The sequence below is a fragment of the Lissotriton vulgaris genome, unplaced genomic scaffold (genome assembly GCF_964263255.1).
Source record: "Lissotriton vulgaris unplaced genomic scaffold, aLisVul1.2 SCAFFOLD_2823, whole genome shotgun sequence".
Taxonomy (NCBI): domain Eukaryota; kingdom Metazoa; phylum Chordata; class Amphibia; order Caudata; family Salamandridae; genus Lissotriton; species Lissotriton vulgaris.
This window is the reverse complement of record NW_028254837.1, coordinates 167,915-192,771: the sequence shown is the minus strand read 5'-3', so window position 1 is coordinate 192,771 and position 24,857 is coordinate 167,915. Positions and strand designations below refer to the sequence as shown.

Genomic DNA, 24,857 nt, shown 5'->3' with positions numbered 1-24,857 from the left:
GGTAGAGACACGATGAATCGCCCCAGGAGACAAAGAAATCTTCCTTCGGGTGTGCTATGCCGCCATCTTAGACGGTTGATTGCGGTACTGCTATTATGCTTCCAAACACCACTTCTGGATATTTGAAAACAAAGCATGAGACTCCGGGATCGAGAACTAGCAGGTTTTTAATGCAATAAATGTCTGATGAGTTGTATATTTTTTAGGAACCTAAAGCTTTTAATTTCTGCAGACTCAGGTGTGGCATACAAATGCACAATGAGGCTGATAACAGTCCTGAAAAAGTATTTTCCATATAGACCCATCCCAAAAACACATTGGCCCTGTTTGCACAACAACTTGATCTTACTAAGCTAGGAAATGGTTGGAAGGCTAGAAACCGATGGCAGGCCTTGTAATGGAAGTGTCCCATGCAACCAATGAGACCAAGTCATACAACGGCTTTCCATGCAGAAATACATTATGATATCTCAAAATATTAAAGTTGATATTATTAAAAGTAGTTTCTGTTGCTGTTTAAAACAAACAAATGTATAGTTATGATACGGATTTAGCAGTTACATCAGCCTTAATTTAGCTAACAGTTCACAGTCTGTGCCAGATGCTATCAGAGTGCTAAAGAAACTAAAATCTATTCAGGTGTAGCCTTTGGTAAAAAGAGACCGCAAGTACACTTGTGGTACAAAAGGGGGTGGTGATGGACGGAGCATCTGAATCAATCAAACACTCACACCCAGTCAAAAGATCTGGGTTTAATCCATCACCATTCTTTAGCCCACTCTGCCACCCCAGTTCAGACATGGCTATATGCAAATCAGTCTGACCCTGTGCCTCATGGGAACAGTCCAGCCCGAACTGCCAAGCCATGACTTCCCTGGACCGGAAACAAGCTTCCGAGGACCGGTTTCTGGCATTCCAGCCGTCTTCAGCCCGGCTTGCTTGAATCCAGTGGCAAAGTGAGCAAGGGACTCACGTCTGAGCATCTGAATCAATCAAACACTCACACCCAGTCCTCAGAAGCTTGTTTCCGGTCCAGGGAAGACATGGCTTGGCAGTTCGGGCTGGACTGTTCCCATGAGGCACAGGGTCAGACTGATTTACATACAGCCATGTCTGAACTGGGGTGGCAGAGTGGGCTAAAGAACGGTGATGGATTAAACCCAGATCTTTTGACTGGGTGTGAGTGTTTGATTGATTCAGATGCTCCGTCCATCACCACCCCCTTTTGTACCGCAAGTACACTTGTGACACTGAGGTTTAGCACTCACCCTCCGCTGTTGTAGCCTTGCAAACAGAATCCGAACATAACTGGTGATTCACGAAGGATCAGTCGAATAAATGCAGGAACAAGAAGAATAAAGATATGTTCAACAATAAGTCACCTTAAATGTGTTTCCTAGCTGTCTGTAGATTAAGACTGCGCCTGTGCTGGGGTTCAATAAAATCTCCAGGGATTCCGGTTGTTCCAGTTTTACGTTAGCTGTGCTCCACAAAGTGCAGCTGATATTCCTGCATCAAGATTGCTTAGTGATCCCTGTTTGTGTGAGAAAAGTGCTACATAGAGAGATTCCAGTTTCTGGGATAAGCTTTGACGTGTGTCTTTATTTTACTCCTGGTGCTAAAACGATAGTGCTCCAAGAGTTATTCCGGATACCCCTATGGTAGACATATATTTGTTTCACAGCTTATTGGTAGCCCTGGTTTGACATATGGATTCTCATGCACCTGTATATCAGTGCCCTCAACTCTTTCTCACTCAGATGTCAACACTACGAAGCTCGGGGGCATATTATAAAGGGGGGCGATAGGCAATTATCGCTGCTTTAGCAGCCGTTTTTGGCCGCTAAGCGGCGATAATTCTATTGCTCTATTAGCAAGCTGTCGCTAACAATTAGTTAGCGCCAGCTTGTAGGCGATAGAGAGCGGTTTGGGGCCCGCTTTGCATGTCAGTGATATTTATCGCTAATGACATGCAAAGTGGGCATACCCAACCTGTTAGCGAGTGAAAGCAGTCGATAACAACGCTATCACCTATTACCAACACAGGCGTAGCGATGGAAATATTCGCGCTAAGCGCAAATATCTCCAAAAACTAACACCTGCTCAGACCAGTTCATAGCCTGCATATCCAATGGGAGGTGGATATAATGGCTAAGACCCTGTTAGCGATAATGCGTGAATATCGCTGTATTCTCAGCGATATTCACGCATTTCGTGGCTTTCGCCGGAAATATTATCGCTTTTGAGATAAACGTTGCTAATAGCACGTTATCTCAGCGATAATATCTGGCGATGCACGGCGATAAAAAAATAGCCGCTAAGCCTACTTAGCGATAAATATCGCTAGTTGTTGGTAATATGCCCCTGGATTCGTAAGACAACACGATAGTGGTTGACCCTTTATGCTTCCACATGGAAACCGGTCCTGAGGAGACCTTCCAAGAGCACTCCAGAGAGTAATACCTTAGAATATGAGAATACATTCTCAAATATACCAAGTGGGAACACAAAACACTGCATTCTAAGTGGAAACTGCAGCATCTGTTCTTCTTCTTATGCTCAACTGGCCAAGAATGCCCTCAAGTCTAGGGTCAGTAAGAAACATCAGTATCAACGTCATAGGAATGGTCTTGCACTGGTGGCTGACCTGGTCCACATAGTGCAACTGTGCAGTCCTGACTCTGGCCCTCCATGTCTGCAACACAACTTAATTGGTTTTGTGGAGGGGAGGCACGCCCAACTTATCCTCATTGGTACTGCTTGATGGTGTCTCACAGCTGCTGCTAAGGGAAGTGCTCTGCGTTTTGCCAAATGACGAAAACTTCCAGCGATCTAGCTTGAGCTTATTGGCAGAAGGCCTTGGCCGAGGCGCAAACTCTAGTGTCTTCGGCCTCTCGACCATGGACTCCTTTTCAGGAACATTACGTCGGAAAGGCGGAGGGAACACAGAGTCGGGTTCTGGTAAACGGGGCACTCCAGTCTGATTCCAACCTGTGTCCTTGGGAAGCGGCATGCTGCCATCTGACGGCGTACTCCTAACAGTCTGCATTATCTGTTGGATGGCTCCATCAGATGGAGTGGGCCAGTGCCCTCGAGATACAGTTGCCATGGCAGCCGTCACATGGGTAGGAGTCAATGACTGTTTTGTTTTTTGAAGCCCTCCATTTTAAGGTCCACAATAAGGTTGGCATTCTGCCCCTTCAGTGCTTCCGGGCTGGGCTCCACAGCGACTGGCATCTCGTACACATTCACATCATCACTGTCAGAACGGATCAGCGACTTAGTTGAGGTACAGTCAGAAATGGAAGACAGGGACAGGAGGGTGACTGATGTTGAGAGCTCTTGGGAAGAGAGAGCAGACTCATCTTTCTTGGATACAATGTGGCTTGAGGGACTTGTGCTACGACGAAAGCGTCCTGTATGCTGAAAAAGACAGCCTCGCTTCTTCTTCTCATCTTTGGCGCGGTGCTCTTCCTGCAGCACTCGCTGCTGCCCCAGATCCAGGATATCACTCTCAAGGCCGACAGATGCCAAGATGGAGGCACAGCCCAGGAGTACCAAGTCATACTTTTTACGGTGGGAGCTGCGCTTATGGCTCTCTGAGATGACACTTGATGAGGATACCGCCTGACCTGTATCATCCGAAACTATGCAGTTATTGGCATCGCTTTGGATAGGCAGGCTGAGGTAGGACTGGTTGGAGTAGGGAGACGGGGGCGCAAACCCTTCAACCTCTAGGTACTCCTCCATTTCTGGGAGGCTTACAAAGCCTGTTGTGATTGGCACATGCTTGGGCGACTTCCCAAGGTTGGGGACGCTAAAATATCATTGCTTGCTTCCTTCACTGAGTGACTTCAACCTGTCTTCTCCTCCGATTCTCTCCTTCTGCAGGGTCGAGCTAGGTGTTAGATTTCTTTAGTGTGTTGTTGATTTCTTCAATTGTTCTGGTGCTGTAAAAATGCTTTTCAGCTTGTTACTTGGTGCAAGCTTTGCTGCTCAGAGCCACAGAAACCCAGGGTTGAGCGTAGGGTTTGACTAAAGAAACATAAGTTTCCTAAAGTGGTTGATAAGTGAGTTACATGGTGAGGACACACCCCCACACCATATAATAATACACTTTGTTTCCTCACAATTCTTAATGGGTACAATGTAAAGAATTCTACGGCACACATTGCTAGACTCATCACAAAATTCTTGTGTTACATTTATGTTAAACACAAACCAGGAAGTGGTAATAGTAGGGTTGATTTTCCTTCCAGGCTACCCATAAATGACCTTGAACCCCTGTATGGGGAGAAGGATGTGGACATGTGCTTTATGGTGGTAGTGACATTCCTAATACTTGTGTGTACTCTGAAGAGGGATGGAAGAAAGCATGTGAGTAGGATGAACTTCTGCTTAAAGTAAAAAATCTTGTGAGTAAAGGTTGGCCACAGGAGATAAATAGCCCTGCCGGATTACAACAATTCTCTAAAATAGCTGATGAGTTAACCACAGAAGAATGATACTGTGTTAAGAGTAGATAAGTTGATACCACCTGCCAACATTCACATGAATCTGGTAAAGACTGCTCCTAATGATCATTTGGGTACTCCTATGACCAAGAGAAGGTTTAGACCGGAAACGAGGTTGGCGGCGGCGCCCTATCTGGCCGAGCAGACTTGCCTATTTAAACTGGAGCTTGGCAGGGGGCAGCGGACACGCCGATTGTCAGGTACAGATAAAAATTTAAGCTCTTTGGCCTGTTCTTATTTTTTAACTTTTTAAATCTCACTTGCCATTACTAATCTGGAAGGCATACTTCTGACACTTTTGCTTTGAACTAAAAATTATTCAGGACACTTACCCCACGCCGCCTTCCAAGATCTCCTCTCTGGTACAACACGGGCTTGCTCGTTGCATGGAGAGAGGTAGATCTGACGGATTGCGATCAGGGGCAGTTCCAGGCACAGAACACACTTCCAGTTTCACCGAAAACGAGGTTGGCGCTTTAGCTGGCCGAGCAGATTTCACCATTTAAACTGGGGCCTGACACGACGCGCAGCGGACGCGCGCAGTGGGGGCGCGCGCCAAAGGCAAGCCCGTCTGCGCCTGTCCGTTGCCAGGATCCCATGTCATTTTAAGCCTGATACCCCAGATATCTCCTCTAAAACTTTACCTGAGCTCCCCTACACAAGAGAATTCCTGCTAAAGCTTAGACCAACCTCCCACATATGCCCCCTGGGAAAATGGCCTGAAGGGCCTTTTTCATGCAAAAAATGTAAGTACCAGCCTAGTCCTTTCCAGAACAGTAAAACCACAGCTAACTCTATTGATATTAAACTACCTTCTATTCCCGAGGCACGGCCCTACACAAGCCCCCTGGCAATCACCACATGGAAAGGCCTCCTAGCAAACGTTAGAACTCTCCCCCGACATGCCACTGCCATTTGGGATCTCTTAAAGGACACTAACCCAGATTTGGGATTTTTCACTGAAACGTGGATTAAACCCTCTGCGGTTCCTGCAATCGCTCTAGCTCTTCCACCTAGCTTTCGCATTCAAAGACTTGATAGGCCTGAACGAGTGGGCGGTGGCATAGCCATAATTCACAAAGAACAGATACCAGTTACCACTCTAGACCAGTTCTGTTAGGAACTATTCAAATGCCTTATCTTTAAGGTGGAGCTACACCCCCAACAGTGTTGGAAAGGAGCATTGGTTTATAGGCCCCCAGGCCCAATAAAAGACTTTAATAGTCTCCTTTTAGAATTTATCTCCCCCCATATTGTTGCCCCCGCGATTTCTTACTGCTAGGAGATTTTAATATTTACAGTGAGGACCTAAACAACCTAGACGCTAGAACTTGCCTAGAGAATTTGGCCTCCCATGGGCTTCTCAAGCTCAACAATGATCCCACTCACCTAGCGGGGCACACCCGCTCACTTGATCAGATCACTCTGTCGCTAACTTCCGTCTGACAAGCCCCTTCACCTTACCTTCTCCCATACCCCTTACTGATAGATGGTATAGACCTTGGCATAAAATCGAAGCTCAACACCTTGTATCTCCTTTCCTGACATGGGACACTGACACCCACAATCTCAATGTCAAACAACAATTGCAGCACTTTAACAACATTATTTCCAGCGTTCTGGATAAAGTGGCACCCTTAAAACCAGCTACCCATCCCCCCAAAAGCTCTACTGATACTACTGAATGGTACTCCCTGGCCCTACGTACCGAAAAGAGTGGATGCAAAAAACTGGAGCGTACCTGGAGATTCACTCATTTCGAACAAGACAGAATTAAATACAATGCGCCTTAGCAGTGTACCACAATAACATTAAAATGGCACGCAAAATGCACATTACTCAAAAATTGGAGAAGCCTGGATCCAATTCCAGGGAATTATTTAAAATCGTCAAAGCCTTCTCTAGCTCATCGCCATGTGATACTGCGGAATCCCCCTCACAGTCTATATGCAACGATGTGGCGGAACATTTCATTCTTAAAGTTGATTCCATTATCAGAAAATTATTGCGGCTAACACCTCTACCCTTTCCCCCACGGCCTGTCCTCCGGAAACTTATGCCACATCTGCCCAACTTCACACCTTCCCCCAGCTCCACACGAAGGAAGTTACTTGCCTTATAGAATCTATGAAATCTGGCTCACCCACAAACATCATCCCTGCCAGGATTTCTGCCAAATTTGCGGAACAACTAGCTCCCTCGATCTGCTCTATCCTAAATTGCTCCCTTAGGGAAGGCCACCTTCGGCATGGAAGGATGCACAAATCAGACCCATATGGAAAGATCTCAAGGTCCCGACCACCGAAATCAATAACTATTGACCCATATCCCTTCTACCACTACAGTCAAAACTCATCAAGAAACACATTAATAGACACCTGTCCAATTATTTGGAAACTTATCAATTACTAGATATCTCCCAATCAGGATTTCGGGCTAAACATAGCACAGTGTCCGCCCTTATTGAGGTCACTGATAATATACGTATGGCTGCTGACAAGGGACAAGCGGCAGTTTTGGTGCTACTTGACCTGTCAGCAGCATTTGATAACATTTCACATCACATCCTTCTGGAAAGGCTCCAAGACCTAGGTATTCAGGGGCAAGCGTTGAGTTGGATTACTAACTTTCTTACAGATAGAACACAAACAGTTACCATGGGATCCTTTACATCTGCCACGACCAAAGTGAGCAAGGGAGTCCTGCAGGGATCCTGCCTAAGCCCAACCGTTTCAATATATATATGTCACCCCGCTGGCCAGACTCATGAGATCTTTGGGATTCACTCCAATCTCATACGCTGACGAAACCCAGCTCCTTCTAACATTTGAAAAAAACACACCCAACATCGATCTGCTGTTCTCCGAGGGCATTAAATCTATCGCTGCTTGGATGCGTAACAACTATCTACAACTTAACGGGGGCAAATCAGAGATCATGTTGTTTGGAGGAGCTACCACTCACTGGTCACCTACTTGGTGGCCGGAAGAGCTGGGAAGTGCCCCACTCCCAAAGAAGTGGTGAAGAACTTGGTTGTCAGGATTTTATCATGGACTCACACATAACACACATGGCAATACCATTGCAGGTTCCTGCTACTATATTCTGGGCCTCCTGTGGAGGATTTTTCCAATCTTACCTTCCTCCACTAAAAAAACCCTAATACAGGCCCTGATATCGAGTAGACTTGATTACTGCAATGCTCTGCTGTTTTCGGCCAACGAAAGTTAATAAACTCCAGGTGGTGCAGAATACCGCTGCCCGACTCACCAACAACGACCCATTCAGAACACCCTCCGGACCACTTCTCAATCAACTTCACTGGCTCCCCATAAAGAAAACGGTAAAGTTCAAAATAGGCTGCATTATTTACAGGGCTCGTAATGGCAAGGGCCCCAAGTATCTCACTAACAAGCTCTCCTCCTATATACCAACATGTAATCTCAGGTCCAGTAGCGAGCATTAGCTAACCATCCCCAGAATCAAAAAGGCTCGTAGTGATGGCAAATCTTTCTCTTACCTTGCCCCCCGATTCTGGAATGGTTTGACTTTTCCGTTACGCTCAATTTAGAAAAATGCTAAAAACCCACCTCTTCTAATTCCTCCCTCTAGTTCTGATGTTCCTCCATCTGAAGTGCCGAGATACCCTCATGGGTGATTCAGCGCTATACAAATCAATAAATATCAAATATCAAATATTGGGGTCCTTTAAAGGATGATGGTATTGATGGAGAGGTCAAAGATGTGTGGCATGCAGAATATGGAGAAAATAGAAAACGTGCTCTCACCCTTTGGTTCCTATTTAACTATATGGTGGTCCTTGGAAAAAGATTGGCATAGATCTGGAAGGACCTTTTAATTTTTGCCACAGCAGTAGATGGCCTGAAGTATACTTTGCATCAGATCCATCTTCTAAAAAAGCTGTTGAATTTTTTAGGGATGTGTTTTCCAGATAATGTTTTGCAGAATTTCAAGGGGTAAGTCCTAAGCTGCTCACCCTTGCACCTGTCACCTACCGCATGGGGAGGAAAGGGATAACCAGGAGTGAGGTTGATTGTTACTGTGTCTCCTGTGGTGAATAAATGAAAAATGGTAACTCTGTGAAAAAGGAAATATTTTCTTCAAAGGACACCTGCATAATAAGTAACTCAAAGAAATTTATTTTTCTTGCAGCATTTCCCCCCGTTTCTTTCGACATTACTTCGCTATTGTGTACACCATTGAGAAGATAAACAAGAACCCTGACCTTTTACCCAACATCACCCTGGGCTTTGAGGTCTTTAATTCATATGTCAACGAGGCCAAAGCGACACTGAGCACCATGGCCTTATTATCAGGGAGAGAGGATTCGGCCCCAGCCCCTAACTACAGCTGTCGGTCCAGAGGGGTCCTGGCTGCTGTCATTGGTGACATGTTACCACCCACATCTGTTGCTATGGCAACCATCACTGGGCTCTACAGGTACCTACAGGTAAGAGGAAGTTTATTTATATGACATGCTATAACATTCTGCCCGCTGATAACCAATGCACAGCACATTTGTGTTTCATTTTATATACATATTCATTAAGGCGTAAAAGTAGTTTGTCATGGTCTATTTTATTACAATCTCTGTAGATTGTCGGGTGCGGCATAGAGTGTTCATCTGAGGAGCCATATGGGCACCCTAATTCAAACAAGATGGCTGAATGGTCAGTCCCGTATATTGGTAGCACCTCTCTAACCATAATGGTTGGATCCGATGTAAAGATTCCATCCAAAGTATGTCCTGCTATGTGAGTTCCATTTTTGTACCCTGAAGTCCCTACAATATCTGAGAGGGCTGCAGTGTCTTTGTGTGACTCATCTTCTAAACAGAAATTGAGATCACCCATAATGATGAAATCATTCAAGCCTAGTTCGGATTCTAACAAAGAGTGAATATTACTCGTGAATGTACTCCTGAGTCCAGGAGGGCAGTATAAGAGAAGGCCCTTTAAGCTTTTTTGAAGCTTAATTTCTAATAAAAATTGAGGCACTGTCCCCAACGAGATCGTCAAGCCATCCGCCATCCGCCATTGGCCAGTGATGTGCTTTAGTGGTGTGTGGTGGAATATTTTGAATAGCTCATGTCTATGTCTTCCTTAGGTCAGCTTTGGCACCATTGATTCAATCTTCTATGGAAGGAATCAGTTCCCATCCTTTCACCACACTGTCCCCAACAAGATCTACAAGCCACGCACCATCGGCCAGTGATGCACTTCAGTGGAGTGTGTTGCAATATGTCTCATAGCTCATGTCTGTGTCTTGCTTAGGTCAGTTATGGTGCCATGGATCCAATATTCAATGAAGGACATCAGGTCCCATACTTTCACTGCACTGTCCCCAATAAGATTCACAAGCCACGAGCCATTGGCCAGTGCTGCTCTTTAGTGGAGTGTAATGCGAAATGTCTCATAGCCCATGTCTATCCCTTCCTTAGGTCATCTATGGTGCCATGGATCCAACCTTCAAGGAGAGGCATTGGTTTCCATGCTTTTACCTCGCTGCCTGCAATGAGATCAACAAGAAAAACACCATCGGCCAGTGATGGGTGTTGCAGTGTGGTTCAATATGTGTAATGGCTTATGTTTAAGTCTTCCTCAAGTCAACTATGGTGCCATGGATCCAATATTTAATGACCTACGTCAACTTACATCCTTTACCACATTGTTGCCAATGAGGTCCACAAGCCATGCACAATTGGCTAGGGATCCGTTAGTGGAGTGTGGTCAATATGTCTAACAGCTTATGTCTATGCCTTCCCTAGGTCAGCTATGGTGCCAAGGATCCAATCTTCAATGACCTGCATTGGTTCCCATCCTTTTACCACACTGTCCCCAATGAGATCCACAAGCCACGCTCCATCAGCCAGAGATGCGCTTTAGTGGAGGGTGGTGCAATATGTCTAATTGCGCTTGTCTATATCTTGATTAGGTCAGCTATGGCACCATGGATCGAATCTTCAATGACAGACATTGGTTCCCATCATTCTACCGCACTCTTTCCAAAGGGATCCACAATCCACACACCTTCGGCCAGTGATGTGTCTTAGTGGAGAGTGGTTCTATATGTCTAATAGCTAATATCTTTGTCTTCCTCACATCATCTATGGTGCCATGGATCCAATCATTCAATAATAGGCATCAGTTGCCATCCTTTACCGCACTGTGCCCAATGAGATGCACAAGCCACACTCCATCGGCCAAGGATGCACTTTAGTTGAGTGTCGTGCAATATGTCTCATAGCTCATGTCTATGTCTCCCTCAGGTCAGCTATGGTGCCATGGATCCAGTCTTCAATGACAGACATCAGTTTCCATCCTTTTACCGCACTGTTCCCAATGAGATCTACGAGACGCGCGCCATCGTCCGGCTGCTCAAGCACTTTGGCTGGACCTGGGTTGGGATCCTGACATCAGATGATGACAGTGGCAGGAGGGCCGGCGAGGAGCTGGAGAGAGAGATCACCGGAAGCGGGGGATGTGTGGCCTTCTTACAAAGACTTCGTAAGCCCCCTTACACCAAGTTTGAAGAGATGAAGCGGATTGTTCAAACAATCCGTGTTCATTCTGTCAATGTGGTGATTGTTCACTGTTCGAGAGGTTACATGGATCCAGTCCTCATTTGGTACTTGAAAGACCTGCCTGCCAAAGTTTGGATCGCTTCTGCAATCTCATCACATTTGAAAGAGTTTAGTTATCACCCTGGAGGGAATGCTTTCAATGGCTCTCTTGAATTTTCCATTCCTAAGGGACAGATTCCTGGACTGACAGATTTCTTGTACAGTGTGAAACCTTTAAACTTCCCAAACAATTCCATGTTTGTGGACTTGTGGGCGCTAACATTCCTGTGTGCTCCTGCTTTGCCAGATGGGACTTTTGCCTATGAATCCTTCTTTCCTCGGTGTAAAGGGAATGAGACAATGCGAAAGTTGAACCTCTTTAAATATGATGCTTACAATTTCTACAATACATACAGTGTTTACACTGCGGTCTATGCAGCTGCTCACGCTTTACACAACATGATCTCAGCCAAAGCCAACTCAGGACATTCCTCAGTTAGTGAAGGTCTGAGGAAGGACTTCCAACCATGGCAGGTAGGAGAGGCACTTCTTTATTTCTAAATATATATCAACCAAATATAGTTGGACCGAAATAGTGCACATTTTAAGCGATTCCTCAAAAGATAAACTACTTTATGTAATTGGCATTTGGTACAGTGCTGCCTGTCATGCTGAAGTCACTTCAGGTCCTCCTGCCATCGACCCCTGCGACGGGTCTCCTGTCCAGCTTGCCCGCAGTCCACTACCCTCTGCTGCCTTAGGTTTGTGCCTCTTCTGTTCATTTTCATCTCGTTTTCTGCCTTTTTTTCTGCTTGCTTCTCTGCCCTCTAATTGTGCCTCTCTCTGCTCCTTCTGCCCATGATTTTGCCTCTTTCTGCTCTTTTCTGACCTTTATTTTTCGTCTTTCTGCTCATCTCTCCCTGTTTCTTCCTTTCTGCTTGTTTCTGACCTGGCTGTTCGATGGCGACGTCGCATCCACAGCGCCCAGATACCTCTAGGGGTGACAGTGCTCCACTATACACATGCAAATTGATTGACTTCTGGCCCCCGTCCTAACTGGAAAATACAGATCCATGATTCAAATACAGCGCATCAAGCCTTTACAACAGCAAGTGATGCAAACTGGGGCAGAGGCTTTAGGAGGGATTAATGTCCAGTGCAAACCTGGACATGAGTTAGAAAGTTGTCCTAAAGTAAGTGATAGTAGCACTTTATATGAGGTGGCCTTGCAAGGTGGTACATGGGCATTCCCATAAAACAATCCATGGAATTTGCCATAAACAGAACTTTGCACCAATATTGTATGTCTCCTATAGGCGGGCATAAATTGGAGAAAAGGTTTCTTTTCTCAAAACATGTTCAACTTTGCATGCGTGCTGCACTGTACAATGCACATACCAACTTCAAAAAAGTATTCCAGTTGGCAAAAGAACTGCATGTTGTACAGGAAGAGTCTCCTTCCAGTAAGAACTATGCTTGACATTAAGCACACACCCTAAAGAGAGAAAGAGTGTGCACATTGGCACAAGGCATCCTTAATTGAAGTACCACATGGGGAGGGGGGAACAGCACCACGCCTTAGTACATTTGGTGCAGTTGTGTTCCCTGAGGTCAACACAATGAAATGCAGCAAATGTAGTTGCTGGACTGGATGCATGAAAACATAGTGAATCTACTCCTTTGGGTCCAGTCGGTTGCTTGTTCTTAGTCCTATTGCATTCTATTACTGAATATTTTGGGAATCTTTACATTTTGAAATGTGTTTTTTTATGTTGGTAATTTAGGGGCCAATTTATGAAAAGGCATGCAGTGCAGCAAAGCAAGTCAAGCGAGGCTTGACAGGAAAAGCGCAGGATTGTGTCATATTTAAGGCAATACGGACATTCTTACTTGTTCCCCTGTGCTGGTCCTCTTTTGGCAGCCTAGGTCCAAAGCAGGCACCATTGCACCATGGTGCAAGGGTGCATTTTTTGCATGCATTATTGTTTTTTTGCAAAAATAATCCTGAGTGGCACATACCTCTGTATGTGTGTTGCAGAATGCAGCACACATAGAAAGAGGAAGTAACAAGGAGTAATCCAGATAATTCTCATTGCTACACCTCTCCTGGGGAGGCGTATCTTTTTGGTGCATTATTAGGTTTACTAGTTCCAGCAAATATGAAAATGCGTCAAAAACCATGGGAGGTGTGTGGGGACACCCACGCAAAGCCTATGGAACTACTTCCAAAGGCAGAGTAAGGGAACACAGCAGATTTATGGAGCCACTCAGGGCAACACAAAGTGGCTTGCATGGCTTTATAAATCTAACTTAAAGTTTGTGTCGCTCTTGCTCCATATTTCGTGGTGCAGGAGTGATGCAAATAAGTTCATAAATAGGCCCCTTAATTGTGTCTTAGTAACAGGAAAAGGGCATTTAGGCTCTCGACTCCCAATATACCTTTGCTTGCTTCTGACATTTACAAGGGTGTTGCTGGATGAAACTTGAAGTTGTGTGCTGTTGCAAGCAATAAGATGCTGACCATAGCAGGTATCCCAGTTCTTTGCTCTAGCTAATCGAGACTAAAATGCACTCAATTGTAAAATAGATATTTGATCCTGCCAGTGGTAGGTTTTCAAGGCTTTTTTATTGTCAGCTTGGTCCTGAAGAATCTATCCTATGATTTCCCAGTCAGAGCGGAGACTCTGCAGGATGCCCGTGGTCCCTGCAGGGGACTCCGTTGGAGGCCAGCCCCCATAGTACCTTTGAGGGCAGCAGGACCATGGGGGCGGCGCTGGCGAGCCGCCGGCCTAGGGGCCGGGGCAGCAGGTATAAGGGGTCCCCCCGCCCCTCCCGACGTCCTCTTTGCTGCTGCTCCCCTACCAGGCGGTTCGCAACTAGGGAGGTAGCTCCTAGGCCTCTCCATCTCCTCGGCCGATACGTAGCTCCCCCCCTCCCCAGCCGGACTAAGGTCCCCCCCTTACACCGAATTGGACGTCGACCTCCTGGATCTCCTGGAGCTGTTCTGAGCAGTGCGGTGAGTGCAATACTCCTCCCCACCCCTTTGGGGGCTAGGCTGCTCCACGGACATTGCTGTGGCTGCGGCCGCCTTGGGGACAGAACAGCTCCATGGGCTAGGCTGGAGGGGGGGGCAGCTGTCGGGGCGGGCACCCCCTGCCTTCCGTTCGTCAGTGTTGTTGGGTGGCATTAGAGATGCTCCAACCCTCACTGGTGAGGGGGGGCTTGGTAGGGCCTCTAGCTGGCGCGGTTACGGGGCCTCTGCTCAAGTGAGTGATGGTGCTGAGCCCCGAGGGGGCCTGTCTTGTGTCCTGCCTTTGGGAAAGAGCTGAGAGAGCTGTCGGGTGATCGGCACAGTGCGCATCCTTAATTTTGATTGCTTTGGGGATGCAGCTCAGAGGTAGAGCGCACGCTTCGCATATATGAGGCCTCGTGTTCAATTCCCAGCAATTCCAGATTCATATCTGTATTTCACGTTAAGTGACTTATCTTTCTTTGCCTGATTTGTTACAGTTATCTGAGCTGCAATTTTCTTCACCTTCTCCGAGGCTAACGCCTGGCTGCTAGGAACGTTTGATGCTGCTCCAGCATCAAAGTCGCTTTATCGCGGGGTTAGTGTTGGGGGCCTGGCTTCACTTCCCCCTCTTCCCGGCCTACCGTGGGTCCCTCCACTTGGGGTTTTGCCCGTGGGGGGGGGCACTGTCCCAGCTCCTGCACAACCTGGCACAAGTTTAGACTACCGGAGGCTGTGTGTGTCGGAGGTAGAGGAGCGGGACAGGGGTGGGGGAGGTCAGGATTGAGGACCGCAGGCAGCAGCTGCTTCTCGTTCTGACACTGTTATTGTCTAGGCATCCATGCCGCAGCTCTTTCTCGGGGGCTAGGAGTCCTCCCCACCCCCCTCTTCTTCTCGGCGGGCTAAGAATCCATGTTTTCCTTGAGGATCGCTGAGCTGGCAAGGCCGCTTCCTTGCATTTAAAGATAGAGCCTTTTTCTGCGCCTACCCCAAGGTGACCTTGCTGCGACTGTCTCGGGGGGGCTAGTCCTCCTCCCCCATCTTGCCTCAAAGTAGTTCAGGCCTTTGCACCCTTCGGGGCGTAAGCAGGTCATGAGGGGGTAATCATTTTCTATGAACTTTTATTCATTAGGTAGCCTTGCAATGATTATTTTATGTTGCGCAGCAAAGAGGACACACGAATCAGAGCTGGACTTGCATTATAAGAATTCATGTTGTCCAACTTAGAAACAGTGAATTAACGTTTAATGATTACATGGAAAAGTTTTGTAACTGCTGTAAATGTACACCGACGTAGATGCAGAAATGTTCATGGCAAACATGCGACCAGAAGCCTCGAATTTTCTCTTGCAGAGGCGTGACTCGTAGGCCTCCCGTTTCATTTACACACAAGTTAATTTAGGGTGGAATACTTTTCAGTTCGCTTCATTAGCAGCCTCTGTGGCGCTATCTTTAGCGCATTCGGCTATTAACAGATGGGTTGGTGGTTCGAGCCCAACCTGGAACAAAAAAAATTCCTTGTTAACTCCAGCTGGTAAATTCATGCTCAAATGTTGGTGCGCTGCTAATTCATCCATTACGCCTTCCAACTTCTACTAGTAAGATAAGAGAACTATTGTAATGATCTTTATGTAAGACAAATGCATCCGTGAAATGTGCAATTTATTCTTTCGCATGGCAATGTTTTGCATATGTGCGAAGTTCAAGTTTATTCATGCATTCAGCAAATAGAAAACATATATAGGTGGCATTTACATATGCAACAAACCTTTGAGGATAAGGCACAGATCACAGCGGGGAGGGGGCCTGGCACTCTCAAAGGATCCCAAACGATGGCCGCCTCACGGCAGGGTGTCTGTAGGTCAGAGGAACAGCCCGCATTATTTGAAACGTGGGCGAGGCGGCTTCGCGGCAGGGCGTCCGTAGGTTAGAGGCCCTGCACCGAATGTTATTTAGAAGCGGGACAGAGGCGGTCTGAAGCTAAGTCAGCGCTAGGGGAAGTATGGCCGGGCCGCAATGGCTGTGGGTGTACTGCCTCCAGCGATGGCCGCCTTTATAGGGCAAAGGGATTCACGCAGTATTTATTAACAGCAGATGCATTCGACACTGTCTGCCACCGCACCCTAGTACAGCGCCTCAGCAACGTCGGAATCCAGGAGAAGGCTCTGGAATGGATCATCTCCTTCCTCGACGGAAGAACACAGAGAGTCCGCCTACCACCATACAAGTCAGAGGCCACCGAAGTCATCTGCGGCGTCCCTCAAGGATCCTCGCTGAGCCCCACCCTCTTCAACATCTACATGAGCCCCCTCGGGGCCATCGCACGCCAACACAACCTCAGCATAATCTCCTACGCCAACGACACCCAGCTGATCCTCTCCCTGACCAACAACCCCGCCGCCGCCAGAGCCAACCTGCACGAAGGGATGAAAGAGGTAGCCGAGTGGATGACAACCAGCCGCCTGAAACTGAACTCAGACAAGACGGAGGTCCTCATCCTGGGCTCCTCACCCTCCGCCTGGGACGACTCCTGGTGGCCTCCCGCCCTGGACACCGCACCCAAACCGACAGACCACGCACGAAACCTGGGCTTCATCCTGGACTCCTCCCTCTCCATGACCAGACAAGTCAACAACGTCTCCTCGGCGTGCTTCAACATCCTACGCATGCTACGGAAGATCTTCTGGTGGATCCCCACCGAGACCAGGAAGACCGTCACCCAGGCCCTCGTCACTAGTCGACTGGACTACGGCAACGCCCTCTACGCCGGTACCACCGCCAAGCTCCAGAAGAGACTCCAGCGGATCCAGAACGCCTCAGCCAGACTCATCCTCGACATCCCACGAACCAGCCACATCTCCGGACATCTGAGAGACCTACATTGGCTTCCAGTCAACAAAAGAATCACCTTCCGCCTCCTCACCCACGCACACAAAGCCCTACACGACCAAGGCCCGAGCTACCTCAACAACCGAATCAACTTCTATGCTCCCAAACGCCACCTCCGATCAGCCAACCACTCCCTCGCCGCCGTCCCCCGCATCCGAAGCGCGACTACAGGAGGAAGGTCCTTCTCCTACCTGGCCGCCAAGACCTGGAACTCCCTCCCGACCGACCTGCGCCTGACCCAAGACCACCTCTCCTTCAGGAAGAAGCTGAAGACCTGGCTGTTCGAGCAGTAGCGGCACCCCCCTCCCCCCAGCGCCTTGAGACCCTACGGGTAAGTAGTGCGCTCTATAAATGTCTTTGATTGATTGATCCGGGGCAGGCCGCGGTGGGTTTTACAGCGCTGAAGGGATGCGTGCACAGAAAAGCACTGCGGATAAGAGTATCAATGGACATATCTCCCCTGGTTGACAACCCGTAAGTTTCATTGGAGAGTATTAAGGACATGGTAGATACAAATATATTTTCATACGAGGAAAAGAGTATTAAGGACATGGGAGATACAAATATATTTTCATACAGGGAAAACAGTGCCTCATGGAAGCCGGGGCGCGGAGGAAAGACTTAAAATGACTTCGGGGGCACTATGGCCGGGCCACAATAGCCTGCGGTGAATGCGAACACTGCTTCGGGCGCTCATACGCCCAGTTCACTACAATTGGGCGGAAACAACAGATGCTAGCAGGGCCATTTCCAAATGTCGGTGCCGGATGCCGGTTAACTCAGTTTGGGAGAACTGGTGCCAATAACGGCACGGTCGCGGGTTCAACCCCCGTTCTAGAAAATATGTAAATTTTAGAAACAATTCGTTATTAACTACTCAAGGTTGCAGCGGGATGAAATTTCTTAGCGGGTCGGCATGTTGTGCAAGTATGACAACTGTTACATGCAAAGTGGCATAATCTGTGAGCTATAAAGTAGTAATTATTTCGTTCGCCTAACACGCGTCAGTTTGCGTTAGTGGCACGCTTCAGCCGCACCACGAACAACGATAATGTCAGTTACCTTGGCAGCATTGGAGTTCATGCCCCACCCGCGCATTAACCCAAGGTGCTAGTAGCATTAGCGGCCTGGCATCCCTGCCCTTGTACCATGACCCAGGGTCCCAATTGCACACATGCTCACAGGGATGCTGCCATCATGAAGTATTTGTTATCATGCGCACGGACCTTTTACGGTACGATAAAATGGGGGGTATGCATGCAGAATAGGTAGTACGTAGTTAATGTCCCCGCTCACAGCGCGAGTGAGCGCATGTGTTAATCAGTGTTCCTTATTCAGGCAGGGATGGACTAGCGACCAAGCGGACCACGGGAACAAGGGTGACTCACACAGTTAAGAAGGTAAGTGTGAGAGGGGAAGTCCTGGGTGCATTGACGCTCCAAGAAAGGGTGGAAAAAAGGGACGACACTAGGGGGAATCGGCGAATATGGTCATGGTCCTCTCGGACAGCCTCAACGCCCCTGGGGCAGGGAAGAGCAATTTTATATGTGCCTTTTATCATAGTAGAGGCAGAGAGCAGCATGGGATGGGCAACTGAGCTGGTCATTGCCCGCAACACTGACTCTGGGTACCTCGATTTTCGAATTCAGTAATCAGACAATTAAAGATACAACCAACGTGCTCACCGCCTACGCACTACACTGGCGGCGATGAGCTCATCCCTCACCAATACTTTAGTATCTACTAGCCTCGGCCAATTCCATGAGCAGGAGCAGCACAGAGCCAGCGATGTCTCAACGCCTGGTGCATGCTCCCGGGATGACGGCTGCCTTTTAACCCACATCGCTGCTGTGGTTATTTTTCCCCTGTGTTGGAAATTGCCATTTTGCTGGTGTCATGACGAGCTCAGCTCGTCATCAGCACAGCTCCACTGTGCCTCATGACGAGCTGAGCTCGTCATGAGCATGGAAGGGGTTAATATTTAGAAAGACTAAGGTTCAACAAAAGCAGCAGGTCTCAGGTCTCTCAGTGACAGCTGCAGGACGGTCAAGATGCTGACTCGGTGTATCAACTAAACAAGAATTGGGGCAGAGCTCACATATTCAATAACTCAGCCATCTATACATTGACCTCCGTGCCTTCAGCACCTCATGTCACTCATGCGTTAACTGTACTTATTTTGAACCATTAATGCTTGTAATAACTGCCACACACATATAATATTGTCATGAACTCTGGTAGTCTCTTGTGGTAGACGTTTACGGTACAGGAGAACAAAAAATGTGCTCTAAACCACGTCAAGGGCTGGTTTGTACACAGGTTAAGTTTATGTCAAACTTCTACCATACAAAATCATTGGCGGAAATGGAATCTGGCTGAAACCGTGGCTACAGAGAGGAGGGCGTTGTACCGAGTGAAGGGAGCACCTTACACCCGTTAAATATAGACAGGTACAACCTCTCCGCTTAGTGTATGCTCCGTGTCACACAGCTGCAGAGGGAAACGGTCTAGAACAAGGTCCCTCTTCAGTCTGCAAACTCTAGCTCGCGCTCCGAAGTGAGTTTGCTTTCAAAGAAATCCCTGTAGAAATCTAAAGAATGAAGTGGAAAATAGCCAGCCCAGATGAAAGGACGGTGTCTGATCAGTGACTCCCATGAAGTTACGTTCAGTTGATCTGTTATTAAGTGAGAAATCAAATACGAAAGTATTGGATAAACATCCTTGTAATCCAGTGCCAGTTACCAGCCTCGCCGCTCTTTTCAAGTCTCTCCCTCCCCCAGAGATGCGGCTGCTTGCGCATTCCCAGTGTGTCTTCCCCTCTGCAGATGTCTGATCCTCGTGCCGGGGGGTCAGAATCTGGCCGGCTCTCACGGGCCTCTGTTGAGCGTTCCAGTCCATGGCCCACATCCTCAATCACTCCCTGAGGTCGTTCTCGCGTCTCCCAGAAGGGTGTTAACTGCGGCCAGCCAGAGGTATCCGACATCCAACCCACTCAGAAGGTCTTTGGCCTTTTCTGATGGAAATTCGCACAGTATGCGCCATGCTGAGAGGCAATCAAGGTAATCGGTGCAGCCAAACTGCTGCTAATGTGATCTGCTTCTCCAGCTCTGACAGTGCAGAGATCATGCTCTTTAAAGTATGAAAATCCTTCCCCCTGAAGGTGAAGGCTGCTGAGGCTGCAGGCATACCTCGACATGAAACTGATATTAAAGCTCCGTTTTAAGAATGTACGAATCACTGCGTCACAAGTAATCAGACCCAAGATTTACTCTAACATACTCTTGCTGATGTGCAGGGAGTTACCGTTAAGAGTTGCTGGAACTTAGGATTTAGCTGAAAATATACTGCAAGGGACATTATGGGCAATTTCAACGTTGATGTCTGGGAAAAAGAAAAGATAAGAAAAGGATTCTTTTGGTTTATCGTGTCCAAAGTTCAGGGAATTTGGTATTGTTTCTGTTACAAAGAGCAATGCAGCATTAACAGCCTAGCAACCTTCTAGTAGTCATGAGAGATTTATTAATACATACTTTTACGGTTCATTGATTTGAAAATATAATACAGACCTAGATGACATCTATATGAAATTGGGGGGTAAACCTCTGTTAAAGCAAAAGCAACACAAAGCAACAACGGACACATTTTCAAACGAAATGCAATTGCCCAGAGAAGACCTATCACTTATCCTACTAACTGTATAAGCAGATTTATTAACAGATTTCTATCCATAATCGTAGAGGCAGGAAAATGTACCATGTCATATCTTGGCTAAATTGATCATTGCAAAACGTGACAGTAGTAGAATAGTCACAACACACTAGAGCAAACAAAACTAGTAAAAGGCAATGCGATGCACCATTGAAACCAGCAATTACAGAAAAAGGCACCTCTGGTATCAGCACAATGACTCCACCAAACACACTTCCATGAATACATTACAAAGCATATTCCCAGTCCACATCGAGCCACACCAGCATCCCCAGACAGCTCCCGTTCAATAAGAATAGAACTACTTTGTCAATACAGATGCTGTATATTATGTTGTGTTGAATTACATTCAAAGCTCAAAGTTATGTATGGGTTTCTTAGCCATGCTTCTCAAGATCCATCTCGGAGGACTTGGTTATAATGCACAATAGATTGCCTGCGTGCAAAAAGTGGAACCATCTACAATTTACATTAGCTCTTTCTGAATGCTCAGGTAATCATTAAATTATTTTTTTTTAAAAGCTCCAGGAATTTTGGAAGTCTCCTCCTTGCCTGAGTCTCCCGGGTGATTGTTCTATTGCCTATTACTGAACACCATTATTGTCCTTTCGCTTGACGGCAGATTTGCACACTTAGGGGGCTCATCATGAGGAGACCGTCGGGACAGGTTCTGAATAGACAAGTGCTTTATAAGCAACCCTGGAAATATAGTGGTCAATGCTCCCCGTCCACTGAGTATTGTCTATGCCGTAAACCTAGGGTGTCCACAGCCGCTGGCCAGTTTAGACGAAATAATTCGGGTGGACAGGGTTCCGTCAGCCCAATTGACGCACGGTTTGCATTGATCTTGTATGGGCCTCATGGTTCTCCTAAGGAAGTAGGCGGATGAGCCTCTTTACACAGAATGACCAGCAACCAAGGGCAACAAGGTGATGACCTTGATATCTATTGTATAATAGGGTTTTAATCACAGATGGATATCCTTAGCGGATGTGAGATAAAATAGCAGGGCCTCATGCAATTGGAGAGTTGTAATTCCTGATATGGGGCGTTATCAATTCAGAAGGCCGTCTTGTTCATCTCTTAAGGGTTTTGGGTTAGGAAGCAAAGTAAGAGACTAGTTATAAAGTGGCATAGTTGGGGTGTGCCCCCCAAATCCTATGCTTTTATTTTCAGCTCTATTCATATTTGAAGTTGAGTTTCTTTGGGATTCCTAATGCGCATAGCTACCCGTGGGCATCCCAGCGCGGTGACTCGTCAGACTAGATTCAGGGGCGGGCGAGTCAGGGGAACCGTTTCATAACCAGTTGTTTACCCATTCAGGTATACATTTCTAGTCGCTACTAAGTATGGCTAGACCTTCCTTTATCATATGCCAATCATCTTGGGATCATGCGACCTCTGGAGGTCGGAGATGACTCCTGGACCCATAGGGTAGGGAGCTAGATTTCGAGAAACGTGGAAAGTAGACTGCAGGCTAGTAAATGCAGGCAGGAGGAAACCCCTGGAGATACGGGGGTTGGGATTCTTTAGGCTTGGCCATACGAAAACCGTAGGTTGCTGGGAATCGGTTGGGACCCACTGGTCAAAGTAGGCATGGTGATATCCTTGCTGGACCTAGGGAAAGCTCTAGAGGCAGTGGGTTGAAAGTAGCTGAGATCCAAGGAGCTAAGGGTGGGGGCTCTGGGTGCAGCGGAGGCCACACCCAGGGCTGTGGAGTAGTCACAGGGCAATCCCAAAACAGGAAAGGCGCAGGAACAGGACCTGAAGCCTCCAGTGCCAAGTGCACCGTGCATAAGTCATACATGCTTCAAGGGGTCCTTATTGGGAACTTGGAGTACGACGGCACCCCGTTAGTCCTTAGGGCGGTTGTAAACCTGAGCAACCGGGGGCTTGCCATATAGCGCTCCGCCCGGCTGGGAAGGTGTGAGTCACTCTCCCTTGCTCAGTGGGCGGAGTTATGGTGGATGATGGGTTCACCAGTGGGAGGAGTAAGTCCTCCCAGGTACAACACCGGGCTATGGCCGCTGGTGTTTCTTTGGCTACAACTTCAGGCGCACTGCAACGAGGGGTTGCGAGGCGGACGGGATTGCCTGTAATATAACCCACCTTTTATTTATTTAAAAAATAAACCTGCAGCTCCTTTTTCCAAAACATCACTGTGTCTGTAGTCATTTTATGAAAGCTGTGGGATGCTGTGGGTGGCGGCGTAATGATAAAAGTACTATGCAAGATGCCTGTGGTCCCTGCAGGGGACCCCGTAGGAGGGCAGCCCCCGTAGTACCTTTGAGGGCAGCCGGGCAGCAGGACCCTGGGGGCGGTTCTGGCAAGCCGCCAGCCTGGGGGGCGGGGCAGCAGGTATAAGGGGTCCCCCCGCCCCTCCCCACGTCCTCTTTGCTGCTGCTCCCCTACCAGACGGGTCGCAACTAGGGAGGTAGCTCCCAGCCTCTCCATCTCCTCGGCCGATAGGTAGCTCCCCGCCTCCTCCAGCAGGGCTAAGGTCCCTCCCTTACACCGAATTCCCCTCCCTACCACTCACCCGCAGTAAGGATGTGAAGTGGGGGCGGGGGGGACTGTCATTAACATTGTCATTAACATTTGTCTCTTGTTGCAGGTGGAGTTACAGGGCAATCCCAAAACAGGAAAGGCGCAGGAAGAGGACCTGAAGCCTCCAGTGCGAAGCGCACCGTGCATAAGTCATACATGCTTCAAGGGGTCCTTATTGGGAACTTGGAGTACGACGGCACCCCGTTAGTCCTTAGGGCGGTTGTAAACCTGAGCAACCGGGGGCTTGCCATATAGCGCTCCGCCCGGCTGGGGAAGGTATGAGTCACTCTCCCTTGCTCAGTGGACGATAGGTTCACCGGTGGGAGCAGTAAGTCCTCCCGGTTACAACACCGGGCTATGGCCGCTGGTGTTTCTTTGGCTAAAACTTCAGGCGCCCTGCAATGAGGGGTTGCGGGGCCGACAGGATTGCCTGTAAGATAACCCACCTTTTATTTGTATAACAAATAAGCCAGAAGCTCCTTTTTCCAAAACATCACTGTGTCTGTAGTCATTGTGTGAAAGCTGTGGGATGCTGTGGGTGGCGGCGTAATGATAAAAGTACTATGAACATAGCAGGGGCAGTAAGAGGCACAGGAGCAGAGCGGTGCCGAGATAGGAAATGCCAAAGCGCCGAAAACACTGTAAACTAAAACAGAGGTTAGGGGGCTGAGCGCAGCTGACTGCAGAGGGCAAGCCCGGGTCTCCCGTGGAAGCGGCCCAGCCAGGCTGGCCGCGGCTTGGGGCAACGGCGAGTGCTCTCGCCCGGCCCCCATTCACCTCCACCATGCTGAGCAGCCCAACCACGCGGGGTTAGCTGCTCTGGGGAAAAAAATAAAACACGTCAGACACCAATTACCAGCCCCGGTAGAGTTATGGAGGGGGTGGCTGGAGCAGCAGGCGAGGAAGGGGGGAGTGGAAATACAGGGAGGGTACAGGGGGGATCTGGCCTCTCACCCTAACAAGGAGCCGAAGCCTAACCCCATGAGCTAATGCCCCAGCCTCAGCTTCACCCTGATACCAGCACACCAACTCCACAGCACTGCAGCAGCACAGCCCCCTACCTCCAGCCTCTAAGCCTAACAAGCTCAACAAGCCTAACAGCCAGGATCACGGCCCACATCCATAGCCCCCCGGGCAGCCTCCTGGTCAGCCTGGATACCCAGATAGCTTACCCAGAAATCAGAGCAGGATCAGTTTGGCAGGAGTCTGGGGCGGAGTATAGGGCACCAGCAGGATATACGCACACCAGCAGGACAACAGCAGCAATCCCACAGCCAAAGCAGTCCCACAGAGCCAACCTTCCAGAGATGGGTAGGACTTCACCTCAATAAAAAAAAGACCCCACTCAAACACAATCCCGGCTCTGCAAATCCACAAAAGCCTGCTGAGCCCTAAGCACTGAGGCCCGAGCCTCTGAGGTAACATCCTCCAGCACCACAAGCCCACATTGGTTGGCCGCAGATGAGGTCAGGGAGAACCAGGGTGGCTGCTCCACCTATGCCAGGGGGGGAGAAAAGGAAGAAAACAGAACTCACGCCCCAGTGCTCAGCACAGGGCAAAATCACCACTAATAGCAACTGATCCGGAGCTAAATGAAACAGTATCA

The 24,857-nt window shown here is 48.2% G+C and overlaps 1 protein-coding gene and 1 pseudogene across 1 annotated transcript; one reads left to right on the top strand and one right to left on the bottom strand.

Moving 5' to 3' along the window:
• Positions 1-2,591: 2,591 nt before the first annotated feature.
• Positions 2,592-5,016, bottom strand: LOC147659407 (mitogen-activated protein kinase kinase kinase 10-like; annotated as a pseudogene).
• A 3,437-nt stretch (positions 5,017-8,453) lies between these two features.
• LOC147659406 (vomeronasal type-2 receptor 1-like) lies at positions 8,454-23,459 on the top strand. The gene is made up of 5 exons (XM_086951764.1): positions 8,454-8,491; positions 8,688-8,985; positions 9,132-9,275; positions 10,804-11,631; positions 23,319-23,459. The coding sequence occupies exons 1-5, from the start codon at positions 8,454-8,456 to the stop codon at positions 23,457-23,459; spliced, it is 1,449 nt and encodes a 482-aa protein (XP_086807890.1).
• Positions 23,460-24,857: the final 1,398 nt, after the last annotated feature.

Bases quoted from the DNA above. Each gene is read 5' to 3' on its own strand.
- LOC147659406 (XM_086951764.1), top strand. From the start codon at position 8,454: ATGTGTTTTCCAGATAATGTTTTGCAGAATTTCAAGGG. The intron at 8,492-8,687 runs GTAAGTCCTAAG...TTTTTCTTGCAG, and splicing joins GTTTTGCAGAATTTCAAGGG to CATTTCCCCCCGTTTCTTTC. The intron at 8,986-9,131 runs GTAAGAGGAAGT...CAATCTCTGTAG, and splicing joins GGCTCTACAGGTACCTACAG to ATTGTCGGGTGCGGCATAGA.